Genomic DNA, 16,825 nt, shown 5'->3' with positions numbered 1-16,825 from the left:
CCAGGTGGCCAATTCGCCGGATCGTGTTACCCCCCCCCCCCCCCCCCACCTCGACTCCACCTTCCTCACCCTGCCTGCCGCCATGTCCCGCTTCCAGCCCCGCTCCCGGCCCATGCAGATGCTGCGGTCTTCAGTCGGTCAGTCTACACTCATGCTGCTCACGTCTGGTGCTGCCTCGGCTGCCGCCTGGGGCCTGGGCCACCTTTCGATCCCGCTCGCTGCTGGCGCTGCTGCGGTCGGTGCCGGTCTCGCGTATCTTGTCGGTCGTGGGCGCCGGGCGACGGCACTCGACTCGGCCGATCTCCGCCACAAGACGGTAGTGGTTACCGGAGCAAACACCGGCATCGGGCTGGAGACGTGCAAGGCGTTGATCTCGGTCGGCGCGCACGTCATCATGGTCTGTCGGACTGCCCAGCGCGGCGTGCTGGCCAAAGAGACTGTTGTTGCCGCAGCTCGGCTCGGCGGCTCGGCTGAGCTTGTGGTCATGGATCTGGCCGATCTGGCGTCGGTCCAGGCCGCCGTCGAGACGATTTCCGACCTGGGCGTCTCTATCTCCATTCTCATCAACAACGCCGGTATCATGATGTGCCCGTGGGGCACCACCGTCCAGGGCCACGAGACCCAGTGGGGCGTCAACCACCTCGGCCACATGTGGTTCACCCTTGGCCTTCTCGACAACATCTCCCAGGCTGGCGGCCGCATCGTCAACGTTGCGTCCAGCGCCCATGGCTTTGACTCCACTCCGCTACCGATCACCAGCGCCGCTGACTATGACCGCGTCCGTGCCTACGGCCGTTCCAAGATCGCCAACATCCTCTTCACCCGCCTGCTCAACGCCAAGCTGGTCTCCGCCAACTCTGCCGCCCGCGCCTACTCGCTCCACCCGGGCGCCGTCAACTCAGAGCTCCTCCGCCACAACACTGTTCTCGCTGCTGTCACTGCCCCGCTCCGCGCCATCGTCTTCCAGAACACTTGGCAGGGAGCCCAGACCTCGCTATACTGCGCCCTCGACGACGATGCCGAGCCTGGCGAGTACCACGCCGAGTGCCGCCCGGCTCCGACCACCGCCGCAGCCCTCGACATGGACGCAGCCGCCGCACTCTGGGCCTACTCGCTCACCGCCGCCGAGTCCTCGCGCTTTCCCATGCCCGACCCGGACGCCATCGAGCTTTAACAGCCGATCACCCCATCAAACGCTCGCATGTTATTCCTTGTGGTGGACATGAGTGTACACCCGCGCTGTCGCTCCGTCCTTGGCATCACCTTCGTAGTCGCCAACGCAATCGCCGTCCTCCGCCACAGAGTGGAGAATCCACTTGGTCGTCAGGAGCCCCTTGACCCCCACAGGTCCGCGCGCATGGATCCGCCCGGTCGAGATCCCCACTTCGGCCCCGAGCCCGAACCGCGTCCCGTCTGCAAACCGCGTCGATGTGTTGACAAACACGCACGCTGCATCCACCTGCGCCACAAACATGTCTGCCGTGTCCGTGTTGTTCGTCACAATCGACTCGGTGTGGCCGGACCCAAACTGGTTGATGTGCTCCACGGCGTCTTCCAGCGAGTCCACAACCTCCAGCGAGAGCGCGAGGCTCCCATATTCGGTGTCAAAGTGTGCGTCCGCCGACGAGACCAGGCCCGCTGCAGCAGCCCGCGGGCCGCCGTGGATCTTGACTCCGGCAGCCGCGAGTGCACGGAGCACCGCCGTCGCCACATCCGGGTTCTCCAGTGTCGCCTTGTGCAGCAGCAGCGTCTCCACAGCGTTGCATGCCGCAGGGTACGAAGTCTTGGCATCGAGCGCCACACGGACAGCCATCTCCTGGTCGGCGTCAGCGTCGATGTAAAGGTGGCACACGCCCTCGGCGTGTCCGAGCACAGGAATCGCGGTCGAGTCCTGGATGTACTTGACGAGCTTGCCGGAGCCACGCGGGATGACCAGGTCAATGTCATGCTGCAACTCGAGCAGGTCCGCAATCGCTGCCCGCGAGTGGACAAGCGCAATCGTGCTGCCGGGCACAGCGCCGCTCGACCCCTCTCGATGGCGCGTGCCACCAGCGAGTGAAGCAGCACGTTCGAGTGCCGTGCCTCCGACCCGCCCTTGAGCACCAGCCCGTTGCCGGACCGGATCGCGAGTGCCGCAATCTGCGGCAGGCAGTCGGGCCGCGACTCAAAGATGACGAGCAGGACTCCGATCGGAACAGAGATCTGCTCCAGCTCGAGGCTGTTCGAGAGCGACGTCGCGCTTACCTGTTTGCCGAGCGGGTCACACTGGCGCGCGAGCTCACGCACGCCGCCAATCACGCTGGCAAGCTTGCCCGGAGTCAGCTTGAGCCGCTTCAGCAGCGGGCCGTCGAGGCCAGACTCGGCAGCAGCCGCCAGATCGCGCTTGTTGGCAAGCATCAGCTCTGCCTCCGACTCCTCCATCAGGTCCGCCAGCCGCTCAAGGATGCTGGCGCGGGTAGCCGCCGGAGCGGTGGCGAGCGCGCGGCCGCCAACACGGGCAGCGCGGGCAATGGCGGAGGGACCGCGTGGCGTCGAAGGTCCCGAGCCGAGCCCGGAAGCCTCGGCCTCGGCCACGGCCTCGGCCTCGAGGCGGGCCTCCTCGGCGGCAGTCACAAACACAGTGCCAACGTCTTCACCGGCAAGCAGCTGGGTGATGCATCCAGGCACGTAGCCGGAGAGGATGGCGACCGCGTCGGGGCCGTTCACGCCCTCGGTCGAGAACGGGCCGCCATCGAGCGCCACCATCGCAGCGTGCAGCTTGGCCCGCATCCCGCCACGCCCGTTCGTCGAGTTGGCTCCAATTTGCGCCTGTGCGTGGATCCGCGAGTAGAGCGAGATCCGCTGTGCACCCGGCTCCGACGGCGCCATGGTGTAGAGGCCGTCGACGTCCGAGAGGAAGAGGACGAGATCGGCCTCGATCTCGCGGGCAACCAACGCCGCGAGCATGTCATTGTCGCGGAACGAGCATTCGCCAGCGCCGTCTTCGGTGAGACCGGGCCACTGGCCGAGACTGCATCGTTCTCGTTGATGATGGGCATGAGGCCGCAAGCGAGCATGGTCTCCAGCGACGACCGCATGTTGGCGCGCGCCTCGGGGTGGGCAAACTCAGTCGAGGTGACCAGCAGCTGGGCCACCGCCACGTTGTGGGTGGCAAACAGCGTGTCGTAGAGCGACATCAGACCAAGCTGGCCCGCCGCGGCGCACGCCGCCGAGTACGAGGTCTGCTTGCGGCCAAGCGCCTCGACGAGCTTGCTCTCAGTCCACTTGCCGGAAAGATGCGCCGACATCGAGGCCTGGGCCATCAGCTGGCGGCGGAGCATGTTGCGGCCGACGCCAACCGAGCCCGACGAGACAAAAAGGACTTCTTTGCCAGTCGCGGTCAGCTCGGCAATCTGCTCGACAAGGCCGCCGAGGCGGGTCAGCGACGGGAGGCCATCGTCCTTGGACACGACCGACGTGCCGGCCTTGATCACAATGCGCTTGGCAGACGCAAGCCGCGCCCGCAACGCCTTGGTTTGCATCGCCATGCCTACTTCGACTTGGGGGTCGGGCGATGAGGTTGGGTGCTTCGCTCCGCCACCGCGTTGGCCGCACGGGATGGCGGCCTGTTTTAAGCCGCCCAATGTTTCGTCCACGTGGAAATGACGTAGGCGGTGACGGAGGCATGAAAACACACAAAAGCGCGCGGAAATTGAGCGCATACAAAAAGTACCGCCCTCAACATGGATGCCCGACATACCCGTACCAAGCTGCAACGTCGATGCCCTTGATCACACACCCGTGTCCGTGTACTGGCCCATACCCCCCGGGGAGTCGGTGCGGGTGGCGGAGGTGAATGCCGTCCAAGATCCGCCGCTCGCCGGTCACCCCCGCACCACCCACACCCTCGCCCAACCCACGCCCACGCCCACACCGTGCACCATGGCTCCATACTCCACCCGTCTCACCGTAACAGCATGCTGAGGACGTTTGCTACTCTGACGGCCAAGGCGGCGCGGCAGGGCTCGACGCTGGCCCGCAAGGTGCTCGAGCCGGCGGGCGAGCACAAGGCCACTATCGTGTGGCTCCATGGCCTCGGCGACTCACCTGATGGCTTTGCGCCGCTGTTCCAGGCGACACAGCTGTTCGGCGAGTCCAAGCTTGGCGAGCACATCCGGGTGGTCCTCCCGGACGCGCCGGAGCGACCGATCACCGTCAACGGTGGCATGGTCATGCCTGGCTGGTATGACATTGCCTCGCTCGACCGCATCGGCGCCGACGGGCCCGAGGCTGCCGAGGACGTCGAGGGCATCGCTGCGTCGGCGCAGGACATCATTGAGCTGGTGGCCGAAGAGCGGGCGCTACTGCGGTCGGGCCTCGACGCTGATCTGGCCAATGATGGTCAGCGGCTGCCGATTGTGCTCGGCGGCTTCTCTCAGGGCGGCGCCATGGCGCTGTACGCGGCGCTGCGGGCCGAGCTCGGCCTCGCCGGCCTGGTCTGCTGGTCGTCGTACGTTCTTGCTGCCACCGAGTCGGTCGAGCTTGCGACGGCTAGCTCTGCAGCCTCGCTTCCGCCGCTCCTCATCCACCACGGCCGCGAGGATCCGATGGTCCCGCTTGCGTGGGCCAAGCCCGGCTGGGACCGCATCCGTGCCGCCTGGCCGGAGCTCTCTGGCTCGGACCTAGTCGAGTGGGACGGCCTCGGGCACTCTGTCGACATCGACCAAGTCGTTGCCCTCGACAAGTGGCTGGCCCACATCTTTCCGCTGTCGCGCCAGCTGTGAGTCAAAAGCCTTGATGTGTTATTGTTTGAACGACGCCCCGCCAAGAGACACCGCCGATCGATGAACGCTGCTACGGCTGGCACTGTGGTTGGCATCACGGTCTGCCTGGCTTGGGCGGGGCCCGAGGCACAAGTCGAGCCTGGAGGTGGTCCTCATGCTGCGGCGGCGCATGCGGTTCGTGCGAGTGCGCGGTCGACGACGAGGCTCTCGGCACAAAGACAATACCCATCCGGGCGGCGGTCGTTCGTGCGATCATGGCGGCGGCCACGGCGGCGCCTACAACCATGGCGCCTTCAGCGTACATAAGCTTGGACATGGTGAGGTGATGGTCTGCTGCGTGGTCAAGAAAAGGAGCGCGAACAAAGAATGATTGCAAGCAACGTGAAATCGGGTCCGGTTTTAGCAACATCTGGCCCGCACACATCCAGCGCGACCCACACATCCAGCGCGGCCCACACACATCCAGCGCGGCCCACACACATCAACCATAGACATGAACTTGGTAGGGAGCTAGAGACTCTGGATGGTGCTCCAGACTCGTGACCATCGCCATCAGGCGTGCGTGCGCGTCGTCGGCGAGTTGGGAATGACACGGGCGCGCAGGTGGTCCTCGTGCTGCGGCGCCGAAGGCTCAAACGAGTGCGGCGCGGCCGAGATGGAAAAGCCGCCTGCGCCAGACATCAGCCGATGGCGCGACGATGCAGCCAAGAGGCCGCGGACGACAAGCGCGGTGCCAAAAGCGGTACCCACCATCATGACAGGAACGCCGATACGAGCCGACATTGTTGCGTGTTGCGTGCTGCTCGCTGCTTGCTCCGAGATTAGCTGCTGTAAAAAAAGCGTGCGTGAAGAGAAGCGTGGACACCACAAGCGTCGAGGCCGGCCGCGTACGTCTCAGAGTGTGCCGAGGAGTCCGGATGGGGCGATGGCGTCACACGCCGTAGACAACTGACTCGATGGCGAGCAGGACGGCGTAGCAGATGGCGTTGGTCGACGACCAGACGGTGACGAGCCAGGCCATGGCGGGGAGAAACGACGCGCCGTCGGCAATGTGCAGCAGGGCGAAGGGGACGTCCGTCCAGCACTCGTGGGTGAGGTTGATGTTGAGCATGAGCGGCGGCCGCGAGGGATACACAATAGAGAACGGGGCCAGGAGCCGCGTGGCTCCGCCCTCGACCACCAGCACCACGATCGAGAGCGCAAAGGTGCCCGGCGGAAAACCAGTCTGCGCCTCGCCAAGCATCCACAGCGCGAGCGGGATAAAGGCGAGGTGATGACCGGAGGTGGCGCGCTGGACCCATCCGGTGGTGGGCCAGATGAGATACTTTGCCACGCCGATGGGAAAGGAGCCCGTGATGACGTAGGCCGCAATGTCGACATACCACATGACCTGATCGACCGCCACCGAGACGACAGCGCCAGCGAGCAGCAAGGCGTTTCCGGTGGCTCCGGCAAGGGCGCCAAGAACGAGCGCCACGTTGCAGCCCCACATGAACTCATACAGCACCACCGAGCCCTTGGTCACCAGCCTCGAGCCGAGGAGAACAGCCAAATACGCCACCAGTCCCTTGCACACGCCCGGCCAGTAGCCTAGCTCGTAGCCCGTCACACCTTGGTCGCCTCCGCTGTCGCCTCTGCCGCCACTCGCTGTGCCACCTAGCCACACGCTCGCCCACCACGACGCAGGCACGACAGCCAGGTAGTACACCACACACGCCACCAGTGGATGGGCCCATCCAATGTGCTTGGCATCGCCCTGTGACGCCACCAGCCATCGCAGACCCGTCGCCATCGATGTCACGAAGTGGCGCAGAGTGCAGTGTTGCCGTTGTTGGCCACGTCTTCACGAGCGGTCGGCCTGTGGCGGCAGCCAGCGCGGGGTGCACAAGCTGTGTATCTTTGGCTACGGATGGTCTGGAGAGAGCGCAGGCGCCGTGGCGGCGCTGATGGCTTTGGCCATGGCCTTGTAGTAGGCGATGCGTGAGGAGACCTCGTCAGAGAGGGTGACCACGGGGCGCGCGGCCGAAGGCGCAGGAGCGGCGGCCGAGGCGGATGCGTCGGATGCGTCAAAGTCGAGCCGCTTGCGGGTGGCCGGGGGTGGGCCCGGGGTGCGGACTGCGGCCGAGGCGCGGAGCACCATGGGCGATGGCCGCGGGGCCGAGTCGGGCGGCCCGCGGGAGGTCGGCATGGCGCCGCGGCGGATGGCCTTCAGGATGCGAACGACGGTGCGGGCCTGGGCTTTCGTGCTGGGCGAGAGCGCGTTGGCCTCGACGGCGCGAGTAGAGTGGAAGACCTCGATGCGGGCCAGGGCATCGTCAGCGGCGAGGCCATAGACGAGACCCAGTGCAATGGCAGCGACCATGCCGGAGAGGCCGTGGCCGTCGTCGCAGTGGATGTAGACGGCGGCGCCGGTTCGCAACACGTTGAGCAGAGCCTGTAGAGCGGCGACGACCTGTGCATCGGACGCGTCGGCATCCATTTTCACCGCGTGGACGGCGACGCCATCATCGCTCAGCTCGAGCTCGTCGGCATGGTCGCGAGCGAGCCGGTGCAAGCCCGCCGCGTAAGCGGGCGTCGCGCCGCTGCCAAGCGCCACAAAGCCGGTCACACCTGCACGGAGGAGCGCGAGGAGCGCGGCACCGCCAGAGTGCGGCGGAGTGGCGCCTGTGACGAGTAGACCGGGCACAACCCAGTTGCAGTCAGCGTTGGGACCCTGATGGACCGAGACCCGTGTCTTGTCAATTGGCTCGAGCCGTGGGACATGCTGCTCGTAGAGGACCAGCGCGAGGCCGGCGTAAGCAAGGAGCTGATGCCCGAGGTCGAGCAGTGCCTGCGCCTGACTCGATCTCTGCAGCAATGTGTCGAGAGGCATGCTCGGCAGTGCGTAGCCGCCCCAGCGGGCGCCAAGTAGCGCACCAACAATTGGTGCGTTGACCGCGGCGTCGCCGCCAAGGAGCAGCGTGGAGGCCAGGCCGTCTGCGTAGCTTGCGCCGTCAAGCACGAGGCGGAGTCCGTGGACCAGCGGCAGCTTGATGGACGAGAACTTGCGGCGGTCTTTGTCTTGCAGCGGCTCGCCATCGGCAACCTCACGAAGCCAGGCCCGGACCTTGGTGTGAGCGTGGACGCGGGCCCAGTTGATAGCGGCAGCGAGGGCGGCGGCCGGCTTTCCGGTCCGTACCAGCGCGGCGACCACAATGGCAAAGACCGCGCCGGCGTCGCGACAGAGAGGCGCCGGATGTGTGATGCCGACCACAGCCGACGCCGCAAGACCGAGCAGATTCGCTGGCAAGTCGTAGCCCCAGAGCGCCAGCGGGAGGACCCGGATGTAGGCCGACGCGGTCTTGGGTGCTTTGCGGAACACGGTGTCGACGGTGACGAGCGTGTTGACGTCGCCAAAGCTCCCGTCAGTAGCCACGAGCGCGCTCAAGACCGTAGCCAGCGAACTGGCATCGTCAGCGGGAGTGTCACCGGCAGGAGTGTCGCCGGCGCTACGTCGCTCCATCACCCACTTGGCGATGGCGGTGTGGTGGGCCTGGACGTCGACAAGCGAGGCGGTGAGTTCGGGTGAGGCGAGTGCAAAAGGGAGGCCCTGAGGGACCTGCGGTGGCTGGCTGAGCTTGGCCTCCAGCACCGCCTGTGCTGCACCTGCCATGACCTCCGTGACGGCGGTAGTCGACTGACGAGCGGTCGACACGAGGCTCAGTGCGGTGTCAACGCCGTCAGGAGCGACACCGCCCGGGCTCCGGAGGTGGGCAAAAGGCGAGCCTGCGGCGTCGCCGAGGGCAAAGCCAAGCAAGGCGCCGATACCACGGGCATGCGGCGCGGGTTGCAGAAACTCGGCCATGTCTGAGGTTATGTGCAGTGCGAGGGCGGAGCGAGCCGGAGGCGAGCCGGAGGCGACGCTCGGCTCGGGCGTCCGTAGATGGGCAAAGGCCGCGGTCTCGGTTGAGAGCGGCGCCTTGAACGGCGAACGCTTTGAGACAACAAAAGAACGCCGGCCAGACGGCGAGGTGAGCGCGGCTCGGCTGGGCGACGGGGCCGGCGGGGTGATGGCGATGGGCGTGCGAGGGAGGGTGAGCTCCGGCGACGCCGAGCCATCGCTGTGGGTGGAGCTCGAGTCTGACGACGAGTCGGAGATCGAGGACAGGTCCGGCGGCGGTGGCGAGGGCTGCGGCGCCGGTGCCGCCGGTGGTTTTGGGAGCGCTGCGCCCTTGCGGCGGCGGGCCGATGACGTCGAGTGCGCCTGCGACGAGGCCGAGACCGAGCGCGACTTTGAGCGCGTTGTGCGTGAGATTTGTGACGAGCGCAACCGCTTGACGCGCTCCTCCCGCGGCAAATGCTTGTAGGTGCCCTTGCGGACGCGAACGCGGCCCTTGACGCGGACTCGCTTGCGGTGGCGGCGCGGGGCGGCGGGCGTTGGCGGGGCCATTCGGGCGGCGATGTCTGCGCGGGGAGCAAAGGCGAGGATGACGCCTGCGAGCGGCGACCGACCGTCGACGTCGCGAACAGCAGCCGATGCGCCCGCCTCGAGCAGCATGCGGAAGGCCTCGGGCCGATTAGACTCGACGGCGAGATGGGCCGGGGTCTTGCCGCTGCCGCGAGCGCGAGCGTCGAGAGCCCTGGCCGGCAGTCTCGCCAGGGCTTTGCCCAGCAGGCGAGTGGCGCCGGTCTTGCCAGCCAGTGCAGGAGCGAGAGGACGCCGCCGCGAGGCACACGGGTCAGCCAGAGGGTGACCTCCTCGTGAGACATGTCGTGGGCAGGAGGCAGTCGCAGCAGGGCAGCGAGCGGCGCGAGGTCGCCACGAGCAGCACCGGCATGGGCAGCCGCCACCGGGCCAGGCAGCTGGTGGGCAGACGGGGTGGCTTCATCGTAGGATGAGGTGTAGTACGAGTACGAGCCACAGCTCCCATCAGGAGTCGCTGCTGACCTGCTCCCGCTCGCGCTGGATGCCATCCGCAGAGGCAACGACAAGTGTCACCGCCTACGCCTGTCGCCATAACTGGACGCGGTCATCGAGCCACCCGTGCTTGCCCACTCGCCCGCCACTCGCCCGCCTCGCCACCAGCCACTCGCCCGTCACTCGCCCGCCACTCGCCCGCCACTCACCACCAGCCACTCGCCCGCCACTCGCCCGCCAATCGCCACCAGCCACTCGCCCGCCAATCGCCACCAGCCACTCGCCCGCTACTCGCCCGTCAATCGCCACCAGCCACTCGCCCGCCAATCGCCACCAGCCACTCGCCCGCTACTCGCCCGTCAATCGCCACCAGCCACTCGCCCGCCGCCGTTGGCCAACCAAACGCAGCCGCAACAGACCTCACTCACCCACCCACCACCACTACCCCCCCCCCCCCCCCCACACACACACACACACCTCACACACACACACATATATATACACACGTACCACACCTCCACCATGGTGCGGTCAGCGGTGACTGTGTGCGTGCGGACACGACCGACGCTACAGTTTGCACAGGACAACATCACCGTCGACACTGAAGCCAACGTACGCCGCTCCTGCCCACACAGCAGAGGTAGGATACATAGCCCACACGCACACACGCGCACACACTCACTCAATCACCTTCTACCGCACAGAGCGTGGATGTCAAGGTGATGCGGTCCAAGAGCCAGGGATACGTCAACAACCAGCAGGAGGCGTGGTCGTTCTCTTGCGACAAGGTGCTGCACAATGCGCCGCAGGACGAGGTCTTTGCCAGGCTGGCGCGGCCTATGGTCGACTCGGCGGTGGAGGGATACAACGGATCGGTGATGGTGTATGGCCAGACGGGTGCCGGAAAGACGTTCACCATGACTGGCGCCACAGACAACTACCGCCATCGGGGCATCATTCCCAGGGCCATTGCGCACCTGTTCAAGACCATCGAGGCCAAGCCAGCACTCGCCTTTACCGTCCGTATCTCCTATCTCGAGCTGTACAATGAGCACATGTACGACTTGCTGGCGCCTGTGACCGGCCGGGTCGTGCCTGGGGCCGGCGGAACGGGCACCTTTGGCGGCGGGCCGGTCGGTTCGGCTCCTGATCTGACCATTGTGGAGGATTCGGCGGGCAACACCCACGTCCGTGGGCTCTCGCACGTGGTGGCGACGTCGGAGGAGGAGGCGCTCAACCTTCTGTTTGAGGGAGACACGAACCGTATTGTGGGCTCGCACTCGCTCAACAAGGCTTCGTCGCGGTCGCACACCATCTTTACCCTCCACGTCGAGTCGCGGTCGCGGGTCGAGTCGACCGAAAAGGTTCTGACGTCCAAGCTCAACCTGGTGGATCTTGCCGGGTCGGAGCGGGTGAAGAAGACAGACTCGACTGGAGTCACGCTGCAGGAGGCCAAGTACATCAACCAGAGTCTGACGTTCCTGGAGCAGGTGGTGGTGGCGCTCGGCGACCGGCGATCGCACATTCCGTACCGGCAGACCAAGCTGACAAATGTGCTTAAGGACTCGATCGGGGGAAACTGCAAGACCCTCATGATCGCCAACATCTGGCCCGAGGCCTCGCAGCTGGAGGAGACCATCAGCACGCTTCGCTTTGCACAGCGCATGATGCGGGTCTCCAACGAGCCGACCATCAACGTGCAGTATGACCTCGCGGCACTGTGCAAAAAGTATGAGGCCGACATCCGCGAGCTCAAGGAGGAGCTGGCTATGCACGACGCGCTCTCAAACCGGGCCCACATTGTCTACGATCCTTACACCGACCAGGAACGCTACGAGCTCAACAAGCAGGTCAAGGCGTACCTGACCGGCGAGCTCGACGAGCTGCCGGTCATCAACATCCGGCACATCCGCGAGACCTTTGCCCAGTTCAGGGTCATTCTCAACAACGTCGAGGCAAGCGCGCTCAAGAAGCTGCGCGACCACTACGGGACGTCGGCGCCGCCGGCTGATGCGCCGTCGGCGCTCGATGTCAAGTCCATGGTGGCGACCGGCGGCGGCGTCGGCGAGCTCGACTCGGACGGCTTCCATCTCGGCGAGTTTGCCGACGATGCCAAGCCGGTCAACTCGGACGCGCTCAAGCGCCGCCCGTCGGGCAAGGTCGCACGCCACAAGGCACCGCGCAAGAAGCGGCTGGCCAGCGAGCGTGGACGCAAGGAGATGCGCGCAGGCCACGGCGACCACGACTCGGGCGATGGCGGCCGCGGCGGCGACGAGGCCGACGGTGAGCCCGACGGCCGCTCCCGTCGCCGCTCGCGCGCTTCGGGGCGGACCACGCCTAAGGGCATGTCGCCGCTCGGCAACAAGGCCAAGAAGAAGAAGAAGAAGCGGACAACGTCATCGATGGGCCGCGAGGCCGGCGGCCACGATCCGCCGTCGACCTCCAAGGGTCATCCGCGTGGGCACGACCTCTCCCGTACTCCCTCGGCTGCGCACCTCCCCGGCGGCGGCGCGGCGGGCGACGCCGATCGGGCGCGCTCGCCGTCGCGTGGCGGCGACGACCTCGAAGGTGGGTCAGTCGTTGCCGACCACGAGACGCCCGACGGCGGGCGTGGACCCTCAGCCGGCGGGCGACCCGGCAACGCGTCGGCTGCGTCGGCTGCGTCGGGATATGGCGGTGGCGGGGGCGGGGGCGACGGCTCGCGCCCGTCGTCATCGCACGCTTTCCGACCGTCGCGTGAGGACGCGTTCTCCGAGTTTAAGCACACGGCCGGTGCAGAGATCGCTGGCATTCTCGAGGAGAACAAGCGGGTGTACCACGAGAAGAAGCGCCTGCTCCGCGAAGCGGGCCTGAGCGTCAACGGAGCCAAGGCGGCCATCGACGTGCTGCGGGCCAAGCTCAACGCGCTCCGTGAGTCGCGGGTAGGCGCGCCGCCGGCGGTTGCGCCGTCGGCGCTGCCTGGTGCTCACGACGCGGCCGCCTCGAGCGAGCCCGTCGAGGTCATCGACGAGGACGAGTACCAGGTACTGGTCGAGCTGCAGGAGGCTAAGGCGACGTACCGCGAGGCGTTTGAGGCGTACAAGGCGGCCAAGGCCGATGTCTCGTACCTCGATCGGCACGTTACCGAGTGCCGCCAGCGGCTGCTGGCAGACTTTGACGAGTGGTTTATGGCCTCGTTTGGCCATCTCCCGCTCAAGCCCGCCGCCTCGGCCTCGGAGCTACTGGAGCCGAACCAGGACGTGCTCGACGACGGCGAAAAGTGGGATCTGCAGCAGACCCAGCGAATCGCCAAGGAGGATCCCGACGCTGTCGCCTTTTACACAGCGCGCATGAATGTTCAGCGCAAGGTTTTTGCCTCCCAGCAACAGCACTCGGCCTCCCGCCGAATCCGCCGATAAACCGCGTCCACCCCTTATCCTGCCAGCATACCGCTGTTCCCGCCGCACCGCCAGCCCTCCCCGTTGCCGCACGCGTCGATCATCCGGGTCTGCGAGCGTCGGCTTTCCCGGCTGTCCGTGCTCACCGCGCCGGTCCCGCGGCGACTCGGCGCCACTGGCCACGGACCACTGCGCCCCGCACACACACACTCACACCTCGCTCCACCATGGCCAACCCGCCACTCCACCCTGCTGTCGCCTCTCTCGTGCCATGCCATGGCCGTCTTGCCCTCTCTGCGCCCGTCCCGCTGCTGGGCGCCCGCGACGTGGCTGCCATCCGTGCCGCCGCCGAGCCCTCGTCCGCGCCAGGAACCGCGCCGGAGATCGCGCCGGGAACCGCGCCAGTGACAGAGCTGGCTATAGCCTACGCCGGCATTGACTCGCGCGCAGTACGGTCGCTGCTTCCGCTGCCTATGGTGCTGGTCTCGCTCGCGCTGCCGGACAACTGCCTCGGGCCTGCTGGCGGGGTGGCTGTGGCCGATGCCGTCGCCCTTGCGCCGGCGCTCACCGCCCTCGATCTGGCTGGCAACGGACTGGGTGATCACGGTCTCTCGGCTCTCCTCACTGCGTTACGGGTGTCGGACACGCTTGTAGATGTGTGTGCGAGTCGCAATCGTGGCTCGGCCGATCTGCTGCCGGAGATGATGGCAGTGGCTGGCCTCGACTCGCCGCTGGCTCGCCTCGAGTGGGTCGATAACGGCCTGGCCGCAGCCTCTGCCGGACCGGCCCTCGCGGCCGCCGCCAGTGGGAGAGGCACCGTGCTTGAGTTTGTTTTGGAGCTCCCGCTGCGGAATGTGGCACCATCCGGCGCGTCCCCCCGGCGACTGTGGCCGGCCCGGACGTGGCGGGCGAGATTGTGGTCGAGCTCGCGGACGATGCGGCGCACGCGCCGATCGGCACGCTGGTGGTGTGTGACAAGCCACGGTCTGCGCTTGTCGCGTCCAAGCTCCATCAGTACCTTGCATCGAGTGCGGTGGTGTCGCTCCTAGGCCCCGAGGCCGCTGCTGAGGTCCTCGCCGCTGCGGGCGACGCCGTGACCGCCGAATGTGTACTCGCGGTAGCGACGCCGTTTCTGGCGCTCGACAGCTATCTAGAGACAGGATGTCAGCCCGGGTTCCCGCTGGAGCCACCGGGCGCGATTGCGAGTGGCATTGTGGCGGCGGTGGCGGTCCTAGCAGAGCGCGGGGTGGCACACCTGCGGCTGACGCCGAGCGCGTTTGCCCGCTACGAGCTGGGATGGAGGATCCGCCACCTGCGGTTTGCCACGCTCGAGGGAACACCGCTAGCGAGTGGTAACTTGGCGACGGTGTACGCATCGCCAGGCGTGCTCGCGGCGGCGGTCGGCGGGGCGCGAAGTGTGGTCGCGTCCAAGGACGCCATGCTGTGGCAACTCGGCATGGTGCTGTTCCATCTGCTCGCGCCCGATGCGTTTGAGGCTATGGTGGAAGCCGTCAGCGGCGCGCCGGTGATGTTTGTGCAAAGCCTGGCGAGCGATGCGGTGCAGGGCGTGGCCGGCCTGCCGTACGCGGCGCTGCCGCTGCGGTGGCGAGCTACTGTCATGGGCCTGTTGGCGCTCGAGCCGTCAAGGCGGGAGTTAGTAACGCCGGTCGTGCATTGATTGTGTTCACTGGGCAGCTTTGTTGGCTCACTGATGGAGCTCGACAAAGTTAGAGGGGAACATGCCAACCTCACCGGCAATGTTCTCGCCCGACCACCAACCGTCGTCGATAAACTCGTAGACGTAGACCTCCTCGCCGGCGGTGAGGTTGATCTCATTCGACTCTGCGGCAGCGTAGTCGTACAGCACGGTGGCGACATAGAAGTCGGCTGGCACGGCAGCCGCGGGCTCGGCGGCAACCGCAGGCTCGGCGCCCCATCCGCCGTCATCGGCGACTGCAGGCTCGGCACCCCATCCGCCGTCATCGGCGACTGCAGGCTCGGCGCCCCATCCGCCGTCATCGGCGACTGCAGGCTCGGCGCCCCATCCGTCGTCAGCAAGCGCGGGCGGCGGCGGGATAGAAATAGAGGCAGCGGCCGGCGGCGGTGGAGCGGGCGTAGCCGCAGGCGCAGCGGGCGTCGATCCCCACCCACCGTCGTCTGCGGCATCATTACCCCATCCGCCGTCATCGGCAGCATCGTCGCCCCATCCGCCATCGTCATTGTCGTTGCCCCAACCGCCGTCGTCTGCAGGCGTGCTGGCAGGTGCACCCCATCCGCCGGACGACGCCGGCGGCGGCGGAGTCGCCTTCTTCTCTTCGGCTGCCGGCGCGCCCCACTTCGATGCAGCCGCCGGCGGCGGTGGTGCATTGCTCTTCGCCGCCGGTGCACCCCACTTGGACGCCGCCGGTGCCGGCTTCTCCTCGGCGGCAGGCGCACCCCACTTGGACGCCGCCGGTGCCGGCTTCTTCTCCTCGGCGGCAGGCGCGCCCCACTTGGACGCCGCCGGTGCCGGCTTCTTCTCCTCGGCGGCAGGCGCGCCCCACTTGGACGCCGCCGGTGCCGGCTTCTTCTCCTCGGCGGCAGGCGCGCCCCACTTTTTGGCCGGCGCGGACGAACCGCCAGAGCCGCCAGAGCCGCCCCACTTCTTCGCCGGTGGCGGAGTCGACTCCTGCGCCGGCTGATTGAACATGGCCGCCTTGGACGCCACCGACGAGCGCTTCCCCGCGCCGCCGGCGCCACCCGAGCTCGCGCCGCCCGGGCTGCCCCCCCATTTGGACGCCGCCGGCGCCGGCTTCTTCTCCCCACCTGCAGAGCCGCCCCACTTTTTGGCCGGCGGCGGGCTCGACTTGGCTGCCGGCTCGGCGTTGGCAAACATGGCTGCGCGCGCAGCCACTCCGCCCGACGCAATCGGCACCTCTTCCTTCGGCTCGGGCTCTGACTTGGCACCCCACTTGGAGCCGCCAGGCTTGGCCCCGCCAGGTGCAGGCTTGCCCCATTTGGAGCCGCCCGGTGCAGGCTTGGCTCCGCCCGGTGCAGCTTGGCTCCGCCAGGCGCAGCTTGCCCCACTTGGACCCGCCAGGTGCAGGCTTGGCCCCGCCAGGCGCGGGCTTGCCCCACTTGGAGCCGCCCGGTGCAGGCTTGGCTCCGCCAGGCGCAGGCTTTCCCCATTTGGAGCCGCCCGGTGCAGGCTTGGCTCCGCCAGGCGCAGGCTTGCCCCACTTGGAGCCGCCCGGTGCAGGCTTGGCTCCGCCAGGCGCAGGCTTGGCCCCTCCAGGTGCAGGCTTGGCCCCGCCCGGAGCCGGCTTGCCCCACTTGCCACCGGCAGAGCTGGCCGCCGCGCCACCAGTGGACGAACTTGACCAAGTCTTGATGGGGCGAACACCCCACTTTGTGGCCCTCAGATCCCTGGCATTCAGGTAGGAGCAGTTGCGGAGATCACTGTCGGCATTAGCAATGAGCACGTTTGCCTCGCAGCCGACCAGCTTCTTAGCCAGCACATCAGACGCATGAGCAAAGGCCGAGTCCTTCATGTGGGCATCGGCCCTCTCCCCCACATACACCACCACATTGATCTTGCCGTAGCCCATAGCACCCCGAACCAGACCAAACTGAACAACCGAGTCCTTGGTAGCCCGTGCCAGGGCAGGCAGGCCCTTGCCCACCTCGGTCACCACCAACCGCGGCGACGTTGTCCCGTCATAGTTGAGGAGGGCCCTACACATGGGTGTGGAAGGGGAAGAAGGTTAGTAGTTGGTGGAGGTGAGCGCGCAAGGGGGGGAGGGGGGGGG

The 16,825-nt window shown here is 67.0% G+C and overlaps 10 protein-coding genes across 10 annotated transcripts in view; 4 read left to right on the top strand and 6 right to left on the bottom strand.

Annotated features, from left to right (window-relative positions):
- Positions 1 to 56: 56 nt before the first annotated feature.
- On the top strand, positions 57 to 1,207 carry AMSG_01207 (retinol dehydrogenase 12). The gene has a single exon (XM_013906361.1). The coding sequence runs from the start codon at positions 83 to 85 to the stop codon at positions 1,172 to 1,174; it is 1,092 nt and encodes a 363-aa protein (XP_013761815.1). The 5' UTR covers positions 57 to 82; the 3' UTR covers positions 1,175 to 1,207.
- Positions 1,187 to 3,552, bottom strand: AMSG_01206 (delta-1-pyrroline-5-carboxylate synthetase). Its single transcript, XM_013906360.1, has one exon. The coding sequence runs from the start codon at positions 2,944 to 2,946 to the stop codon at positions 1,498 to 1,500; it is 1,449 nt and encodes a 482-aa protein (XP_013761814.1). The 5' UTR covers positions 2,947 to 3,552; the 3' UTR covers positions 1,187 to 1,497.
- Positions 3,553 to 3,945: 393 nt separating this feature from the next.
- On the top strand, positions 3,946 to 5,468 carry AMSG_01205 (carboxylesterase). Its single transcript, XM_013906359.1, has one exon. It carries the CDS (start codon positions 3,957 to 3,959, stop codon positions 4,761 to 4,763), a length of 807 nt encoding a protein of 268 aa, XP_013761813.1. The 5' UTR covers positions 3,946 to 3,956; the 3' UTR covers positions 4,764 to 5,468.
- Positions 4,858 to 5,205, bottom strand: AMSG_11642 (uncharacterized protein; the record flags this gene model as incomplete). The annotated part of the gene is made up of 1 exon (XM_013906587.1): positions 4,858 to 5,205. One exon carries the CDS (start codon positions 5,203 to 5,205, stop codon positions 4,858 to 4,860), a length of 348 nt encoding a protein of 115 aa, XP_013762041.1.
- Positions 5,316 to 5,546, bottom strand: AMSG_01204 (uncharacterized protein; the record flags this gene model as incomplete). The annotated part of the gene is made up of 1 exon (XM_013906358.1): positions 5,316 to 5,546. The coding sequence occupies one exon, from the start codon at positions 5,544 to 5,546 to the stop codon at positions 5,316 to 5,318; it is 231 nt and encodes a 76-aa protein (XP_013761812.1).
- A 148-nt stretch (positions 5,547 to 5,694) lies between these two features.
- AMSG_01203 (uncharacterized protein) lies at positions 5,695 to 6,555 on the bottom strand (the record flags this gene model as incomplete). Its single annotated transcript, XM_013906357.1, has 1 exon — positions 5,695 to 6,555. One exon carries the CDS (start codon positions 6,553 to 6,555, stop codon positions 5,695 to 5,697), a length of 861 nt encoding a protein of 286 aa, XP_013761811.1.
- Positions 6,556 to 6,666: 111 nt separating this feature from the next.
- Positions 6,667 to 9,716, bottom strand: AMSG_01202 (uncharacterized protein; the record flags this gene model as incomplete). The annotated part of the gene is made up of 2 exons (XM_013906356.1): positions 6,667 to 9,432; positions 9,462 to 9,716. The coding sequence occupies 2 exons, from the start codon at positions 9,714 to 9,716 to the stop codon at positions 6,667 to 6,669; spliced, it is 3,021 nt and encodes a 1,006-aa protein (XP_013761810.1).
- A 437-nt stretch (positions 9,717 to 10,153) lies between these two features.
- On the top strand, positions 10,154 to 13,058 carry AMSG_01201 (uncharacterized protein; the record flags this gene model as incomplete). Its single annotated transcript, XM_013906355.1, has 2 exons — positions 10,154 to 10,272; positions 10,365 to 13,058. Exons 1-2 carry the CDS (start codon positions 10,183 to 10,185, stop codon positions 13,056 to 13,058), a joined length of 2,784 nt encoding a protein of 927 aa, XP_013761809.1. The 5' UTR covers positions 10,154 to 10,182.
- Positions 13,059 to 13,264: 206 nt separating this feature from the next.
- AMSG_01200 (uncharacterized protein) lies at positions 13,265 to 14,807 on the top strand (the record flags this gene model as incomplete). Its single annotated transcript, XM_013906354.1, has 2 exons — positions 13,265 to 13,841; positions 13,877 to 14,807. The coding sequence occupies 2 exons, from the start codon at positions 13,265 to 13,267 to the stop codon at positions 14,713 to 14,715; spliced, it is 1,416 nt and encodes a 471-aa protein (XP_013761808.1). The 3' UTR covers positions 14,716 to 14,807.
- Positions 14,603 to 16,825, bottom strand: part of AMSG_01199 (uncharacterized protein) — a 2,674-nt gene continuing 451 nt past the window's right edge. Inside the window, exons 2-3 of the mRNA XM_013906353.1 lie at positions 16,110 to 16,751; positions 14,603 to 16,078 (exon numbers count right to left, since the gene is read on the bottom strand). Coding sequence (XP_013761807.1) covers positions 14,743 to 16,078; positions 16,110 to 16,751 — 1,978 coding nt within the window. The 3' untranslated portion in view covers positions 14,603 to 14,742. The remainder of the gene's footprint in view (positions 16,079 to 16,109; positions 16,752 to 16,825) is intronic.

The sequence above is a fragment of the Thecamonas trahens genome (genome assembly GCF_000142905.1).
Source record: "Thecamonas trahens ATCC 50062 unplaced genomic scaffold supercont1.5, whole genome shotgun sequence".
Lineage (NCBI taxonomy): Eukaryota > Apusomonadida > Apusomonadidae > Thecamonas > Thecamonas trahens.
The sequence above is the reverse complement of the archived record's forward strand: the minus strand, read 5'-3'. Positions and strand labels throughout refer to the sequence as shown.

Excerpts from the sequence above, each read along its gene's own strand:
- AMSG_01207 (XM_013906361.1), top strand. The coding sequence starts at position 83 with ATGTCCCGCTTCCAGCCCCGCTCCCGGCCCATGCAGATGCTGCGGTCT.
- AMSG_01205 (XM_013906359.1), top strand. The coding sequence starts at position 3,957 with ATGCTGAGGACGTTTGCTACTCTGACGGCCAAGGCGGCGCGGCAGGGC.
- AMSG_01206 (XM_013906360.1), bottom strand. The coding sequence starts at position 2,946 with ATGCTCGCGGCGTTGGTTGCCCGCGAGATCGAGGCCGATCTCGTCCTC.